At 39.3% G+C, this 18,983-nt stretch overlaps 1 protein-coding gene and 1 non-coding gene across 2 annotated transcripts in view; both read right to left on the bottom strand.

The window, feature by feature from the left end:
• The window catches only part of AGPAT5 (1-acylglycerol-3-phosphate O-acyltransferase 5), a 74,737-nt gene that overhangs the window by 5,440 nt on the left and 50,314 nt on the right, over positions 1-18,983 (bottom strand). Inside the window, exons 5-7 of the mRNA XM_075556429.1 lie at positions 18,513-18,603; positions 4,726-4,887; positions 312-435 (exon numbers count right to left, since the gene is read on the bottom strand). Of these exons, the coding sequence (XP_075412544.1) occupies positions 312-435; positions 4,726-4,887; positions 18,513-18,603 (377 nt within the window). The remainder of the gene's footprint in view (positions 1-311; positions 436-4,725; positions 4,888-18,512; positions 18,604-18,983) is intronic.
• LOC142455617 (U1 spliceosomal RNA) lies at positions 9,513-9,675 on the bottom strand. Its single transcript, XR_012785798.1, has one exon. It is a non-coding gene; the product is annotated as a U1 spliceosomal RNA (small nuclear RNA).

The raw sequence follows: 18,983 nt of genomic DNA, 5'->3' as shown, positions 1-18,983 counted from the left end.
GTTTTTGGTTGGTTGGTGGGATAGTAACAGTCCTTGGACAATAACACAATGCCTGATCCACAAAGCAGGATTTTGCACATCTTAAAATGAAAAGTCTTATATCATACCACATAGTATAATCAAGGAAATAGTATAAATGAAAAATGAGAGGCTCTTCTATGGCATCTTAAAAATTAAAGCTTAAAACATGAACCCATTATGCATAATTCAAGTTTGACTTGCGTTAATGAAACACGTCAGGATAATAAGAACGTCAGTTCAGATTGTTCGCTACATTGAAATCAGTCTCAAGTCTTACAATTGGTACTCACTTATCTTTGATTTCGAAACGTTCATGAAGCCATCTTCTCATATATGCCTGCTCTTCTGGGACATCTTTTTTGTCTATTCGATCAATGTGAATATGGATTTTTGGGCATTTGTTGCAGAGAAATTCTAAAAAAGAACAAAAATACTTCATTTCTTAGATTTTCATAGCTCTGACTTACGTATGAAAGGATTTATACAGAAAATTAGGCCAAAGAAAGGGCAAAAACTAATAGAATGTCATAAACATATTTTTCACTTATCTCCCTGGGCCCCCCAAAAAAGGTACAAAAAAGTAAGGATGATAAAGCATTTGTTATGGTTTCAAGCCAAGTCTAAACCAATTAAATCTGTCATTAAGGTAAAGGTATATGATTTTTTTCATATTTTAAATTTTTACATGTAACTCAACAATCAGAAGACGGACTCTATTAGACTGTACTGGAAATATACAAGAGGTAAGCCAATAGCATTGCTACCAACTCATAGAAACTTTTATTAAAACCGAATATCAAAATGTAAGCCTATTGTCTCTTTGCATACCTCCATCTAGGTCTGGAGACTTCTGAAGACAGTGTTTCTAGCTCCCTTCCCTGCCTTGAAAAACTATACTCAAAGACATAGCTGGCGTCCTCAAAGGACTCAAATCACATTCCACTGTCATGTTCTTGGGTTCGAAGAACAAAAAGATGTCTGAAGGGCCAATATGCAGCACAAAAAGAAAGGGGTAAGTTGTCCCAATGAAATTCTCAAAGGACAGCCACTGTAACCCTCAAAGAATAAACAAGTGCACTGTAGTAATGGGGTGGTGGTGGTGGAAATCCTCAGTGTAGCCTTCAATTTTCTTAAATCTTTGCATTGATAAGTTCTCTGTCCACTGATAAGACTCATCACTTCTCTTTTTTCTAGACAGGGAGAAACCAATAGACGCACCTTAGATGACACCCACAAGCTCAGAATACCCCAGTAGCTGTTACATAAAAAACGAGGTAGAAGTTCATCTTTGTGGCCTACTAGCTGACCTTGATGTCCCCCAAGATATTAATTTTGAGGTCCCAGGCCCAACAACTCATTTGTTCAACTCGTTTGGTTATGTCTAAAATATTTGCATAGCTTTGCCCCCTGTGTGTTCTACCACATTCATAAACATATGCTGCAGCAAACGTCAATGCACATGTCTAAATGTTCTCTGCCAAACCTATATGTGTGTGTGTGTGTGTGTCGTGTCTGTTTGCGTCTATGTATACTTCAGTTAGAGTTAATTAATATGGCCTTTCCAGCCATCATTACTAATGTGATATAGTTCTAGACTTCATACACCTGTGGCTATAGCCCCATTTTGGAGGGCATTTTCTGCCAGCGAACAGGAATAACGTGAGAACCGTCCAGGTGTGAAATCAGGCCACGTTCTCTGGGTTACCGGCACTTGAAATGGATGTCAGAAATGATATGCTACAGCGAAGAAGAGAGCAAGCCCTGGTGACAGACAGTGGGCTGCGATCCTCAAGGCCTGCAGTTTGAAACCACCAGCTGCTACCCCCTTAAGAGTTAGTGTCGGAAACCCACGGGGGCCATTCCACCCTGCCCAGAGTCACTGTGAGTCTGCATCGACTCAGTGGCAGCGAGTTTGGCGGCTTTAAAGGAACAGGCTTCATTTGGAAAGGAGAAACAGCCTGCACAAAGTCGCTGATTTGAGAATGTGAATGGAGGATATTAGTAACAATTGGTCAACTGATTTCAGCTATATTTAATTATTGCTGCTTTGACATGGTGTAAGTCAGAGATCACACCAATCTTCGAGGAAGGGCTTCAAAAATCAAACTGACTGTTATCTGGTCCAGTCCACTGACAGTGAGTAACTGCAGGACAGAATAAGACTGCTCCTTTGGGTTTCAGAAAATGTAAATATGTACGAGATCGGAGCCTCACCATCCGCTAGGGGAAATCCTGGTGGATGTGAACTGCTGACCATGCCGTCAGCAGTCCAACCCCAGACCACTATGCCACCGGGCTCTCACCACCTTCAGAAGTGCATAGACCTAGAAGGAGGACATTGAGAAACAACAGCTTCACATTTTGATATTCTTGTTAATAAAGGGTTCCATGATTCGTAGCAACTTTGACTTACCCAAATATAGTGGCTCCTTGCTAACTGCAGGGAACCGGTTCCTACGGATCCTACGGATGCCAAGGCCCACTTCGACAGACGGCCAAGTCACTGATACGAGACGGCATGCGTTTGCACGTAACCTGCACACATCCTCCAGTGCAGGGCACCTTCTCATGCTTTTTCTACTGCAGCACCTTTCCGCCTGAACAATCTGCACCACCGGCAAGCGCTGCCAGAAGCGCCTGATTCACTACATGTTGATTTTTTTAGAACTCATTTTTGGTCATTTTGTTATGAAACTTTATAATGTTGCCAATTTTTCCGATCCCCACTCAGTTACACCACAGTTACACTCACAGAATAAGAAGATATAAAGCTCCAGTACACTCTGAATCTTCGCTACATTATGTACAACACTTAATATAATGTAAATACGATGTAACTGGCACTTTACACTCCTGCTTAACCTTGTGGGGTTGCTTTGACTACTTATAGTACACACTCTAGTATAAGCCCACCTGAGTATCAGCCAAGGCGCTTAATTTTACCACAAAACTGTATTAAAAATGTGCTGAAGAACTTGGCTTATACACAAGTATATCCAGTAATTGCCTCCTCCAACCCTAGTAGTTTCTATCTGCAATTGGTTGAATGCACATGTGGGGAACCTGCAGATATGGAGCACCAACTGCAATAAATTTTTTTACAACTATATTCTAATTGCACTTCGGGAAAAGCTTAAACACAAACAATATACTCCAAACTTACTGCCTGCCATCAAGTCGACTCTGACTCATAGTACATACAGGACAGGGTAGAACTGTCCCTGTGGGTTTCTGGCTCTCTGTATTTTAATTGAACTTGGGAAAGGCATGAACACACACACAATATTACTAAATAATTTAACAGTGCATAATTTTGTCCATATCCAGAGAGCTTGAAATGCAAAGTTAGGCTACATTATCTCTATCCTGCTAAATTGACTGTTCTCTAGAAGTCACCATTCTAAAATAAAGAAGATGTAGAAGGTAGCAGCAATGGTTTCCACTCTTCTGTCTGGCGGTACCCTGGGTGACAGGCCTAGTGATCTGCTTCCCTAAGGAGTATCGTTGTTAGTTGCCACTGATGATTCCAAGGCTGGTGACCCCATTGCTAGCAGATTTCTAGGCCCGTCTTTCAAGATACCTCTGGGTCGATACAAACCACCACCCTTTTAGCTAGTCATCTGTGTCACCCAAGAACTCCCTGTTAAGATGAAAACCAAGGAAAACCCATGGAACAACTCTGCTGAAAGACATGGGTCAGCAAGGATCGGAATCCATGTAATGACAACCAACATGGATGGAGGCACATGGAAGAGGTCAGTAACCACAATAACAGAACAAGAACTCCAAGTTAGAGACTGGCGGTACATGAATGAACCAGGCACTTTTATTTGAAATATTTTAATAATGTTTATTTTTGTAAATGTTATACTGAAATTAAGAATCTTATGCTATAAAAAAAGGCAGAAGAATGCTTTAGAAGCTAGGTATAAATTTAAAACAAATTGTGCGGGTGGTTTGTATTTTTAATATCTGCCTTCCAGAGAGCCTACTAATATAGGCACTCAGACAAGCATTTCCTTTAACCTGGAACAGCTGTCAAGGTGAAATACAAAGTCAATGCAGTCTAGAACAATGCTCTTAACTACTGACTAGAGCTCCGAAGGATCCCTTCAAAAGGAGAAGCTGTGCTAAAGGGTGAGTTCAAGGACAGTGTCTCCATACCTCCCTGTTTCATTATCCCATGTTTAGTTTTCTCTACCACTCAAGGGTGTCTTTGGTTATGTTTCACATATTTTGCTCACTTAAAATTCATTTTGTTCTTTCTTATACCTTACAGAGACCGTAGCTCAGATGTCTTTAAGCTTACCGCACTGGTGGAAAAGGAATCACACATACACTTCCTTCTTGCCAAACAATGCCATTAAATTTCAAAAATACTTTATAAAAATGCATACAAAATATGATTACAACCCTAGGCTAACATGTCCCTTCCTCACTTATTCCTCCGAGTGATATAGCTTTCCATTCTTCTGTGTGGATTTCAGATAGGAAGAAGCTAGGTTAATGACAATGGGCAAGCACAATTGATGAGTATGGCGTCTAAAATGCACGAAAATTAGCAGGACGGATGAAATTTCAACTATTACATGATAATAGCCTATTAAAATATATCAGAGAAATGTAATGAAAGAGCACTTACCTATTCTTAAACATGAAATTCAACATTCACAAATATAAATTCATTAAAACCACAGGTCTTACCAGTCATTGACGGAGCTTTTTGTCGCTGCCCTTTATCATCTATGGTCCCTTCATAAGCCACTGTCACATCATAAATTGCATCTAAATAATTTTTCATTGTATCAAAAGCAATATAAGTTGCCTTTACTCTTGGTGTCAGCACATGTTTTAATACTGCAAGACCTAGAAAAGAAGTTGGTTCAGTATGGCCAAAAGTCAGGTACAAAGCACATACAACAGAGTCATATCAGAAAATATTAACATCGTCGCCTCATATCTTTAGAGCTTTAAGCTTAAAAAACACTTTCTGTGCCTTTAAAAATTTAATCCAACAGGGTTGCTAGGAGTTGCAATCAACTCAATGGCAGTGAGTCCGGTTTTAATTTTTCATTTAACACACGTTTATTAAATATTTCCAGATAGAATGTCCTGTGTTGGACACTGTGGGGAAATAGGCCCTCAAGAAGCTTATGACCTATCAGAGACCCTACAATTTAATAAACCTTGCTAAAGATAAGCATTAATGCCTTCATTTCTGGATATTAAACAAAGAGGGGAGTGGAAGCATCTTGCCCATTGTCACTCAAGATGTTTTAGGAGCACAATTCATATTTGCTTCTGACTCGATGGCTCCATGATTACATTAGTTCTACTTCTCTTCAATGAGAGGTGGGGGAAAAGTGGGTGTTGGGAAACCACCTAAATCATGGCCCTCCGTGAAGATAATATCTGAAATAAGTGCTAATGAGATCTACATAAAGTGAATATAAGTCTGGTACACTTAGGTTGAGTTTCATTATAGGAGCTTAGAAAAAATCATGCAATTCACATACCATACAATCTACCATTCGAAACAGGCAATTCTGTCATATTTTATATTAAAGTAGACATCATAAAGCTCATGAAAAATTGATGTTATCTTACAATTCCATTTTTCCCAGGGACGTTTGGGAGCACTCTGTGCTCACAAGGTCGTGTAACCATCAACCCTGTCTAAATCCACATTTTCTTTCAATTTATATTGTGGTTTGGTGAAACTTTAAAGAACAAATTGAATTTCATTTTGTCTTTCTTTTAATGTCACAATTGCTTTTACAATCCACATCAAAGTAGGACCTGAAGTATTGCAGTCTTACATAGAGCGATATACAAAGGAACAATAAATGACTCTCCAAAATGATGTAGATATTTACTATGGATTTTTCAGACAGGGCTCATAATTTTTTTTGCACTTTAATATGTAAACTTTTTATTTTTGGAGAAACTATCTTTTAATATTTGTTCAATTTGTATATTTTAGATTAACATGGCTTTATTTATAAATCATTTTATTGGGGGGGGTTTGTACAATTCCTATCACAATCCATACATACATCCATTGTGTCAAGTACATCTGTACACCTGTTGCCATCATCATTCTCAAAACATTTGCTTTCCACTTGAGCCAACAGGGCCCACAAATTTAATTTCCACTCAACAACTTATATGCATTTTGCTTTACGACGTCGACTGTGATGCCCGTTTCCACCCTCAAGTCCCCGTTTATACTTGGCCTTTACTGCACCTGCTGTCTTCTGAGCTTTATCTCAGGGTAAACGCCACCTTTTTAGTTACTTTTATTTTACTTTTTCTTAGGATTACCTTTTTAGCTATTTTGATTGTTTTAAGGAATGTGTTCCTCTCTGTTATTTTTCTTTCTGCTTTTTTAATCATTTTATTGGAGGCTGGTACAACTCTTACCACAATCCATACATACATCCATTGTGTCAAGCACATTTGTACATTTGTTGCCATCATTTTCAAAACATTTTCTTTCTACTTCAGCCCTTGGTATCAGCTTATTTTTCACCTCCCTCCCCCATGAACCCTTGATAATTTATTAATTATTATTTTTCATGTCTTACACTGAACTAGTGTCTCCCTTTACTCACTTTCCTGTTGTCCATCCCCCTGGGAGGGAATTATAGGTAGATCATTGAAATCAGTTCCCCCTATCTCTGCGCACTTTTTCCCTTACCCTCCTGGTAGTCCACTCTCAGTATTGGTTCGAGGGGTCTATCTGTTCTGGATTCCCTGTGTTCCCAGATCTTATCTGTATCCGTGTACATGCTCTGGCGTAGCCTGATTTGTAAGGTAGAATTGGGGTCGTAATACTCTGGAGGGAAAAATCATTAAAGAACTAGAGGAAAGCTGTATGTTTCATTGGTGCTATACTGCACCCTGACTGGCTCGTCTCCTCCCCTCGACCATTCTGAAAGGGGTTGTTCAGTTGCCTACAGATGGGTTTTGGGTCTCCATTCTACACTTTCCCTCATTCCCATTGATATGATTTTTTGTTCTGAGTCTTTGATGCCTGATACCTGATCCTATCGACACCTTGTCATCACACAGGCTGGTGTGCTTCTTCCATGTGACCTTTGTTGCATCGCAGCTCGATGGCCTCTTGTGTATCTTCAAGTCTTTAAGACCCCAGACACTATGTCTTTTTATAGCCGGGCACAATCAGCTTTCTTCACCATAGCTGCTCATGTACCCGCTTTGTCTTCAACAATCGTGTCGGGAAAGTAAGCACCATGGAATGCCAGATTAACAAAACGCAGTGTTCTTGTGTTGAGGGAGTACTTAGTAGAGTCCCAATGTCCATCTGCCACCTTAATATTAACCTATAAATATATGTAGATCTGTTTCCCTATCACCATATATAAATATATTTACATACGTACATGCCTGCATTTAGACCTTTATAAATGCCCTTTATCTCCTAGTTCTTTCCTCTAATTTCTTTTACTTTCCTCTTGTCCCATTATCATGTTCAGCCTCCATTTGGGTTTCAGTGATTCCTCTCGGTTACATAGCCCTTGATCAAGTCCTACCAGGCCTCCTACACCCTCCTGGCCATTGATTTTGGATCACTTGTTGTTCCCTTGTACCCGGGTTTGTTAATACCCACTTCCTTCCCCCTGCCCAGCCTTCCCCAGCTGCCCCACCCCCTACCAACAGCAGGTTTTCTCCTCCAGATTGTTTATCCCGCTAATCTTACCTAGATAGACCTTTTGTGCAGAGATAATAATATGCACAAAAAACAAGAAAGAGCAAAACTAAGCAACAAAAGAAAACAAAACAGCAACAACAAAACAATAAAAACCAATGACAAAAAGAGGAAAAGTCTAGAAATAGTTCAAGGTCTGTTTGTTGACCTTTAGGAGTGTTTTCTGTTGAACCAGATGGGGTGCCACGCCCTGGTGCCAAGTCTAATTTTGGTGTTCCCTGGGGACTTCATAGCTCTGCTCCCCGTGCTCTTCTGATGCACACCCTTAGTGTTTTGCCTCGGTGTGGTGGGGTCAGATCGCACACAATTCCCGCACTGTGTCTCCAGTGCTGTCCCCTGTAGCGTTATGGGTCAGGGAGGGGACACTGTGTCTCGTAGTAGGGTTGGCCCTATTGTCCTTTCTGTGCACTGGCTGCTCTGAGCTAGAATATCGTCCCCCAGGTTATGGTTTACTTTATAGGTCTAGCCATTGTATGGCGATACAGTCAGTTTCAGGTTTGAAATGTGCCTAGGGAGCCATAATCTCACAGGATTCAGTAGTCTGTCTGATTACTAAATTTGGTCTTTTAAAAATTATTTTGATTTTTGTTCCAGATTTGTTTCCTCCTCTGCCCAGGACCTTCCACTGTGATCTGAATCAGACATTGGTAATGGTAGCCGGGTACCACCTACTCCGTCTGATCTCTGGGTCCTGGAGGCTGATGTTTGCAATGTACACTAGTCCTTTAGACAAGTTTCCTCACATCTTTGGTTTTCTGCACCCTTCTTTGTTCTAGATGAGGAAAGACCAATAGTTGTATCTTAAATGGTTACTTGTATGCTTTAGGAAATTAGGCTGTAGAACACTGTCTTTGTAGGCTATATTATGCTAATTGACTTAGAAGTCTCCCGAGATGAGATTGTGGTCATTAATTTCCCATCCCCAGTGACTCATGCCCTTCATGGTGTTTCAGTATCACTGAGAAACTTTCATAACTTTTCCCATGTGCCATGAATGTCCTACTGTATACATGTATATATTTGCATCACTTATAAATACATGTAAATACATACTTTGTCAAGCCTACCTATATACTTGGTACAACCCCAGTCACCTTCCTACATCTGTTTAGTTTCTCTACTTATGTATATCTATCATCCATCTGCAGATTACGGTTATTATTGTTACTGTAGGATTTTGTACACGATAGTATTTAACTCTGTTGCCTTTAACTCCTGTGCAACATGTTTTCCTCGTCCTAAAAAGCCATCATATTACCTAGTAGATATCCCATGCACCTTTCCTCCTTGTCCCTGGCTACAATAATTTACCCTTTTGGTCTTCATAAATCTTCTTATTCTGCATTTTTGTGTTTGGCATCTTTCATTCGGCAGCATAATGTCTCTGAGGTCCGTCCATGTTGTCACATGCTTCAGTGTTTCACTTTTTAAAATGGATAAATAATATCCCATTGTATGGGTACACATGGTTGATCCATCAGCCAATTCTATAAAACTTTGGACGTTAATAAAATGTGTTTCAGTAGCACATAAGGCAAGTGTTAGCTAATTTAATAGACAAAAAGTGTTTCCTAGTCTGGCTTACTGTTCAGATTTTATTACTAGTTTATGAATAAATTACACTGCTTCTGCCCTGGGGATTTAAATCAGATCTGTGGTTGTGGGAATCTTTTTCTTTCCCACACCAACCCAGCATTTAAAAAATTCTTCTGCTGAAATACCTCACCATACTATAGTTGCTTTTTTTTTTTTTTTTTTTTAGGGGAGAGAGTAAACACAGTCCCCCAATACCACAAAGTATGCAGTCGAGTTTCCCACATTTGGGGAAGTCGCAGGGGTCAGCACACCTGCAGTGCAATGGACAAGCCTGGCCCGGGAAAACCACCTTCCTGAGCATGCTACCTCCCCTGCCAGGTACGGATATCGCTGCTCTTTCTTACGCAGCTACTTTTCTCTGGAAATAGGCAGTAGAAAATCCAAATAAAAAATTTTCATGTCTGATTACACTCTGGAAAGCTATCTGTCTGTTACCATCTCAGTAAATAATCTAATCAAAGGAAAGAAAGCTAATTGAGGACAATAAGCATATGATTAGTTTTCTATATAAATTGCAGTATTTTCTCAGTTAAATTAGTACACATAGATTTGTGAGAATTAAAAGCACATATTCATAAGAAACCTGTACATGAATATTCACAACAGAATTATACATAAATAGCCAAAGAGTAGAAACAATCCAAATGCCCATCAAGTAATGGATAAACCATGTAAACCCACATACACTAGTATGAATTTCTGAGAGTTCGGTTAGCGTGAAATATCTTCACCAAAGAAACAATCAGATTGTGGCCCTTTTTTGTTGATTCAGAATAGCCCGAGGAAGTGCTGCCAGGGACACCTTAGGCTGCTACTGTGAGGCTGGCGGTTCAAATGCACTAGCCACTTGGAAGGAGGTTTTCGGTTCTAGTAAAGATTTACAGCCTCAGAAATCTTTTTCTTTTTTTTTTTTTGGGGGGGGGGGGTTCTATGAGTCAGAATGGCATAGATGGCAGTGGTTTGTTTGTTGTGTTGATTGAGACGTCATATTACAATCCTAAATTAGGGCCATAAACTGTTCCATGCTGGATCTTTAATAATCTCTGATCAAATAGTCTCTCATCATCACTGAGTCAATTCTGACTCAAAGGAGTCTTGGTGGCATAGTGGAGTAAGAACTGGGCTTCTACCTACAAGGTCAGCAGTTGGAAACCATCAGCTACTCTGTGGGAGAAAGACCAAGCTGAGTTACACACTTGGGAACGCACAGGAGCAGCTCCACTCTGTGTGCACCGCCCAGTAATGAGGAGGTCTTAATTAACTGCTCCAGTGAAAACTCATCGGCTTCCAGACAACTCCACAGAGGGACTGAGCCCCAAGCAGAAATAAAATGATGTATACATTTTCCCTAGACAATACCTAGTATCTGTTTGACTTGTTTCCATTTCCAGGTTGCCTCAATGTCTATTGGAGACCAAAGAAAACCTGCTTTACCTCCGATGTTTCTTTCTAAAGGCTACATATGGTAGTGGCTGGGTACAACAGAAATTTAGCTGTATTATATTCTAGAAATATAGAAATTAATTCCATTTTAGAAACTACAATCTCAGTAGACAGTAGAAGCTTCATGTTTCACTTAGGAAATTTTACATAAATAATTCCAATTGCAGTGTATTTAATATATTATCATAGCTCTCTATAATTGGGTAACTGAAGCTCAATGAGATAGAGTAACTTGCTCACAGTCATACAACTAGCCAACAGCCTAGCTAAAAAAAATTATTGACTAGCAAAATAAAACTATAAATATATAGGTTAGAGATTAATGAAGCAAAAGCAATAAAAAAAGAATAGCCATAGCACATGGTAAAATAGTCATTTGCTTTATATTTTTTGTTTACTTCTTTGTGTGTCCGTCTTTTGCTCCCTTCTCTCTCTCTCCCTCCTCCCAAAGACCTCCCCATAATCATAAAAGTCTATTTCTTTTGGTATAAAGAACTCTCCATTCTTCATTTTTCATGTTTTACAATAATGGTCTGTCTCATACAGTACCCATCTCGGCAGGACTGACAACCTGAGTTTACTGGGTATAAGGTCTTCCACACTCACCATGCCATGAGGGGTCTGTTGGTTTTATCACTGCTCTGTACAAATAGAGGTGAAATAGAATGTCTGAAGAAAAAAAATAGCCCCTCTAAAAAATATTTCTCATATATTACATTAAAAAATTACTAATTGCTGATAGGTGAAATCCTCACAAAAAATAAGAGGGCACTGAAGAAAGGATAAGATATTATTGGGCATAACAAGGGGAAGGAAGAGAGAAATCGGACAGTCTGTTGGGCACATGGAAGGAGCTAGTCAGAAATAACACTGAAAAGTACACTGGGGTCAGATTGCTCGGAGCTTAAAAATGAGGCTCTGCACTTACTGATCTGTGGGGCCTTGTAGGACAAAGGCCAATGCAGAGATATAAGTCTAGAGGTTAAGAAATAAAGACAATGAAGTCTGAATTAAGACAGCAGTGTTGCAAATTTAAAAGAGAAAGCAAGGACATAATACCCAGATACATATACATTTATAGAGATACATAAATATCTATATAAAAATCTGTTAAAACTATAGATGCTTAAGTATTAGCTGTCTGTGCTTTCTCTTTTAAATTTGTACACACACACTCTAATTTAATGTGGGGACGGAGGAGCAGAGACAGTGACAAGGTAGTGCTGTAACAGAAAGAATGGTCAGGAAGAGCTGGGGGTGGGAGAGAGACCGTCTGTGTGGGGGCGGGGTGGGGGAGGCACACAAAGCGAGGTGGGTAATGGGTGGCAGGTAGAGAAGGAGAGCAGGAGTCTGAATTGGACAGGTTGCAGCTGCAGTAGTCAAACACTGATGAATCAGTAGCCAGGATAGTCTGTAAGAGGGCACAGGTGAGCCAGAGGCACGCCTCTGGGAAGCGCCAAAATCACCAAAGTAACGCCAGTGCTCAGAAAACTAAAGGAGGAGCGACAAAAAGGCAAGCATGCTTCATTAGAGAGAAGGACGCCCGAGTAATGAAAAATCCAGGAGAACGTTAAGAGGAGGTACGATATTTACCTTAATGTGTGCACCTGAACGGACAAGGCTTCAAAGAAGTCACAGAAAAAATGGAATGACAAGGAAATGGAATTTTTCTATGAACCTTTTGAAATCTCCCATGCAGTATACATGCAACTCCTTATTTATTTCTACAATAAAGCCAAATTTCAGCTGCTTATAAAAGCAATTAAGTCCATAAACAGCTATGTAGAAATAAAAAATGGGAATGGAAAAAATAATAAGAACACTTCAGAGACCACGGGCAGATTACACAGCAGTAGATTACCGAAGCCAAGTGTCAGTGAGAGGAAGCACCCGACAAACGCAGGAAACATAGCTTCTTCAGAGTAAAGAAACTTTAAGATATGAGGAAACAAAAACATCTGGAAACCATAAGAGAATCAAAATGAACTCAATAAATGAACTCCCAAACAGAGCAGTGTTGGCTTAGCGGAGATTGGATGGTAGAGTCGATTAGCATAGATTCTAAGAATTTACCAATTGCTGAAAGGAGAAAACAAACGAAATGACCTAGGACTGAGAAAAGGCAAGACAGAGCTAACACACCAGCCACGACGTGAATTGCAAGGGAGAAGCAAGGTTGGGTACTGGGTAAGGTGGCCAGATTTTAACACTGGTGAAGCGGGACACCACCGATAAAACTCATATCCTGGCGGAATAGCCACGTGGCGGCCGGAAACTGTACAGCCTAGCTTGTCGTGCTTTCTTTCCAAAAATCGGGACTTTTTAAAAACGCCTCTCTCTCCATCCCTCCTCTCCACGTCCAAGTCCACAGATCCAGATCCTCATCAGTCTCAAGGTATGGGCCATACTGTAGTTGTTAAAAATGTTTTTAATGTGTTTTTTATTTAAATTGTATTATTTAACTCTGAACGTACTTACTTACTTTGAAATCTCTGTGTAATGTTTTATATAAAAAAGGTAAGGTTAGGGTAAAACCTTGGTCAAGAATGGATTAATCAGTTTTCAGTTATTTCTTTTATTTATTCATTAAATACTTTTATTGGGGGGCTCTTACAGCTCTTACCATAATCCATACCTACCATCCATTGTATCAAGCAAATTTGTACATTTGTTGCCATCATCATTTTCAAGGTATTTTCTTTCTACTTGAGCCCTTTAAATCGGCTCATTTTCCCACTCCCCCTTCCTTTATGAACCCTTGATAAATTATAAATTATTATTTTCATATCTTACATCATCCGCTGTCACCCTTCACCCACTTTTCTGTGGGAAGGGGTTATATGTCAATCCTTGTGATTGATTTCCCCTTTCTCCCCTACCTCCCCCTTAACTTCCTGGTATCTCTATTCTCATTATTTCTTATGGGAAAAATTTATTCAGAACTCAACTGCATCGCATCTCAATGCTCCTTCTAGAACAGATTAGCATCCAGGTCTGGGGTTCTACGATACTTCTTATCACTGATAAAGGTTTAAATATTAAACCAGTACCTGAATAGGACCTCAGTTAATCTTCTTATTTTCCATTTCCATGTTTCCTGTAATTTTCTAAGTGCTATCTTTTCTTTTTTGTAATGAAACTGAGGTTTCCTCTATAAATATTGTAACCACAAGGTGTGGCTGAAGCAACAATATTTGACAATGTCAGATAAGCAGCATCCCACAGGAGGATGGCAAGGCTGTTTACAGAAAGATTTACAGCCTCATAAACTACCCAGAGGTGCTGTGAGTTAGGTATTGACTTGACAGTGAATCTGATTTTGGTAACCTGGGGACATGCGAACTTGTATGTGTATTTACACCTGTGGTTTTCAAGTTTTAGAATGCTTCAGAATTATTTGGAAGGCTTGTGAAATTAACTGATGAGTCCACCCTCTAGAATTCCAAGCTCAACAGATGCGGGCTGGATTAGAAGAATCTGTATTTCAAGTACAGCTGCTACAGGTACACTAACTTGAGAGTTTAGACCAGCGGTTCTCAACCTTCCTAATGCCACCACCCTTTCATACAGTTCCGCATGTTGTAGTGACCCCCCCAATCATAAAATTATTTTCATTGCTACTTCATAACTGTAATTTTGCTACTGTTATGAATCGTAATGTAAATATCTGATAGGCAGGATGTATTTTCAGTGTTACAAACTGAACAAAATTAAAGCATAACGATTAATCACAAAACAATATGTAATTACATATTGTGAAATATTTATGTGTTTTCCAATGGTCTTAGGCGACCCCTGTGAAAGGGCAATTTGACCCCAATAGGGTTGCAACTTACAGGTTAAGAACCGCTGGTTTAGACCATAAAATGAGAGAAACAAAAATTCACAAAAGGGCAGCTGAAAAAAGTGTGAAGAGGCAGAAGAAGTAAACAAAAATAACATCTATTTTACTAAAAGCTTATAAGAAAATAGTATGAAAATAGCTTCAAGGCTTTCAAAGCTATTAAGCATTTCTAGTCAAAACACATTGATGCTACAGAACAAGGTGACCGCTCTTCCTCCAAAGGGAAAAGCAGGAATGCGCTCACTAGCTAGCTACATTGCTGTCTACTTGGGTTAGCTCTTCCTAATAGATAATTTTTGGTCAACTTGGTTGGGCTAGGATTCTCAGTAGTTTGGCAGTTAAGGATTAGTAATCCTTCATTGTGGGAAACAGAAAGATTTCTCCCAAGTTGTCTCCCCAAATATATGCCAAACTTAGCTGCTTGCTCCACTGTGTAAATGACTATACACTTGGAGGTCAACTGAAGTAGGTCAGGGGTTATTCTCCCTAAGGGTTATCAGCCATCTGGAGCAATCAGACTGTATGGTCTATCCCACCCTAAGTAGATTGTTTCCCTGATGGAGAGCCCAGGGAGGTCAAACCCACTCAAGGGTGGCCAAGGTTAGGCCACCATCATGAATCTAGGGTCCGCCCTTCTTGTCACATGTACACCCCTAGCTCATCCCCTTCCTGTTACACCTATGCCCATTGTATATCCCCCTCCTATTGCTTGTATTGCCTATTGTACAATCCCTTCCGGTGACGTATGTCTTTACCTGTAATTAGGAGGCATGCACACCCCAAAAAATATGTAAGCCATGGTTAACAGTAAATCTCTCTTTCTCTTGGCCTGTACCGCCCAAAGGGAGCTCAGGTGAGCATACTACCATGAAATGTATCTGACTCCATTATTTTACTCTTTTATATATCTCTTATTGTCTATGACTTTACTATAATCGTTACTTATTATTGCTGTATAATTGTACCTATCGAACCCACAATAGCTGGCAGGGGCGGGGGTGGCCTTCCCGCACACTTCATGATGTGAGATAACACAATGTCATCAACTGTCAACTGCTGTGCTTTTTGCTGTGTCTGGATCCTGAACTTAGCTCAGTTCTTTGAGCCAGTGGAATGGTCTGCATATTGCCTGGTGATCTCAGGAGAGAGACATCAGTGGCCTGCCACCTGACCTGCTGCTGACTTTGGATTCAATACTTTCTCCAGTTACCACCATCACCTGTTAAACTTGGATTCATTCACTTCTGCAAACCACCAGCAGTCTGTGGGGTCTCTTAGTGTCCACTTCTACAACTGTATGGGTCATTTTCTTGATTTCAATTTCTCTCTACACACACACACACACACACACACACACACACACACACACACACACACACACACACTCTTTCTCTCTCTCTCTCATTAGTGCCAAGCTTCCAGCCAAATGTAACACAAGAGAATAATGTTGATCATATGAAAGATGTGAGCCATTCCCACTGAGTTTGGCCCATAGTACAGAATTGTGAAAAATAAATGATTGTTACTATTTGTAATCAATTAGGTTCTTAAGTGCTTCCTTACATAGAAAATTCAACAAAAAAGGTGATAATATTTTAAACATTTCAGTAATTGTGGAGCTGGAGAGTTAATCCAGGATTTATTGATTTATTAGATGTTTGATGATTAAAAGGAAAGAGTTTAGGGTGACTCTTAGGCTTTGGGTGAATTATAGCGTTACCAACTAGGAAATACGGAAATATGTCGAAAGTGCATCTTCAACATACTGTGTTTGAGATCTGCTTATGGCCAGACAAATGAAATTCTTCATAGGGGGACTAGTTATACAGATTTAGGGTTAGACAAAGAGGTATAAAGAATAAACATCTTTTTTGTGTCATTAGAGGTCAAATAAATGGTGGTTAGAGCCACAATATTAAATGAAGGCCACAAAGAAAAACATTTAAGGTGAAGGTGAACGTTGTTAGAAACAACATAAAAGACATTATTTAGAAAGAGTGCATCAGAGAGGAGGTCGAACAAATAAAAAAGTAGACTAAGAAAGAACTGCCAGAGAGGCGACAAGATAAGGAGAACAGCAGCACAAGTCGGAGGGAGGGGTTTCACTGGAAAAGTATGAAGAATTCCTATCCAGTCACAATGAACTGAGAAAGAATAAGAAAGGAGAAAGTGCATCCAAAAACGTAGATTATGCACGCGGAGGGCGTTGCGAGTAAGGGAACAGACATACTCGCAGTAAGAAGATAAGGATTTGAGAAAGAAGGTTGTCTTTCTTTTTAATGGCAAAGGGGAACAAAGGTAACATTATGGCTAAAGAGCAACAGGCCTGGTCCACCCTGGTGATAGACCAAGGGGCGTTGACAGAATGGAAAGAAAATTACATGAGCCCTCTTATTCCTGAGCATCCTGGCTACTGGGTTTGCATATCTGTAATAAGATAAACAAACTACCATGTTAAACATGCTTACCATTAAGAAAATCCTTATCATTCTAAGTTATTTCATATGCATCTGTCATTGCTTTTAAAGGATCTTGTGAGAATTTCTCTTTACCCACTTTGTAATCACAGATATGTGGCTATTTAAATTAAAAAGCCATTTCTTCTGGTGTGGCACAGCCACATTCTTCTGAAGTTCAATTGCCAAATATGGGTTGGATAGAGCAGATCTAGATAATGCCATTGCTGCAGAAAAGTTCTGTTAGACAGCTCTATCATGCTCAAAACCAAACCCATTGTCCCAACTCGGGGCTCATCACAGAACCTGCATCACAGACCCTGGCAAAATATCAGGAGCAAGGGATTTTCTCCATGGGTGCCTGCTGATGAATACCTGGAGATTACATATTAATTCACAATCTTCAATGACAGCCCCAAGAGTACAGTATTATTGCTGTTTTGGATGATATTTAAAATGCAGCCCTATGTTCACCGCTTTCTGTTTATTTTCCAATTTGGTTAAAGCTTATGGGTATCAGTTATCCAATTATCTAGAATATGGATAATATTTAAGAATATTCCCAGTGCTAGAAATATTAATAACTTCCATGTACTATGAACCAACTTTGTGTAATAGTCTTAGTAGGATTTTCCACATATCTTTGAATTCAGTATTTAAATATGTTTAAGTATACTCATGAGGCAGGCTAATGTGTACACACACATACACACAAAAATGGGGCATTTAAAAGTTTGTTAAAAATGGAATTAAATTTAAAAAATGGAATTAAATATAATGGAATTTCCCCATTAATTTATTGAACTCCCCTCATATTATGCATACCCCACTCATTATTTACACCTCTCACATCAGTTTGAAAATGAAAAATGTTCTAGTGACATAATCATTTGCATAGGAAAGGTTTTATGTACCAAAGCACAAGAATATATACATACATTAGCAGACTTATGTTGAAGATCTCTGACATACATTAAAATATGTAAATGAATTAAGAAGCCACGACCCATCACATGATACATAGATTCCAAAACTGTCACAAAACATAAATGCAGACATACATCGATTACTGCAATAAAGTGATTGTCCCGATTAAGTGATTCACGTGACTATTTTGATTTGAGTACATCCTTATATAGTGGGTTAAGTGCACAACAGTATTATGTAAAAGTGGGAAATACTGTGAGGATTACCAAAATGTGACATAGAGACATAGAGTGAGCAAACACTGTTGGAAAATGGTTCTAAACAGAGATGCTTGAGGTAGGGTTGCCACGAACATTCAGTTTGTAAAGAACAAAGTTTCTGCAAACTGTAATCAAGTGGAGCACGGTAAAACTAAGTTTGCCTAGAACATCTCCAGAAAAAGACCAGAGAAGACAGTCTTTCAATTTTATAAATACAGTCATATTTTACTTGCCTTCTTGAGCAGCAAATGCTTGACTAGCTGAAAGAACTTTGGTTAGTCCCATATCAATTCTTGTTCCTTCTGGATAAATCACAAGAAACATCTGTGGGTATAAAGAACATTTGGGTTTTGTATGTGTGCTTTTTATTTTGTTGTTAACTGGCAAATGCTAACTCTATTAAGGCTAAAAGAAAAGTTTACAGTGGAAAAATATGCATTCATTTACATCTGACTTTTATGACAAACAGAACCACCCAAACACAAAGATTCATTTAAATTTCAACTGAACCACAAACCAAACCAAATCCACTGCCATTGATTCCCTAACACGGAATACACACACATACACACATGTATATATACATATATATTTATTTATTTAATTTTACTGGGGCTCATACAACTCTTACCACAATCCACACATCCATCCACTGTGTCAAGCACATTTGTTGCCATCTTCATTCTCAAAACATTTGCTTTCTA

Source organism: Tenrec ecaudatus, chromosome 8 (assembly GCF_050624435.1).
Source record: "Tenrec ecaudatus isolate mTenEca1 chromosome 8, mTenEca1.hap1, whole genome shotgun sequence".
Taxonomy (NCBI): domain Eukaryota; kingdom Metazoa; phylum Chordata; class Mammalia; order Afrosoricida; family Tenrecidae; genus Tenrec; species Tenrec ecaudatus.
Note: the sequence above shows the minus strand (reverse complement) of the source record. Positions and strands in the feature narration are given on the sequence as shown.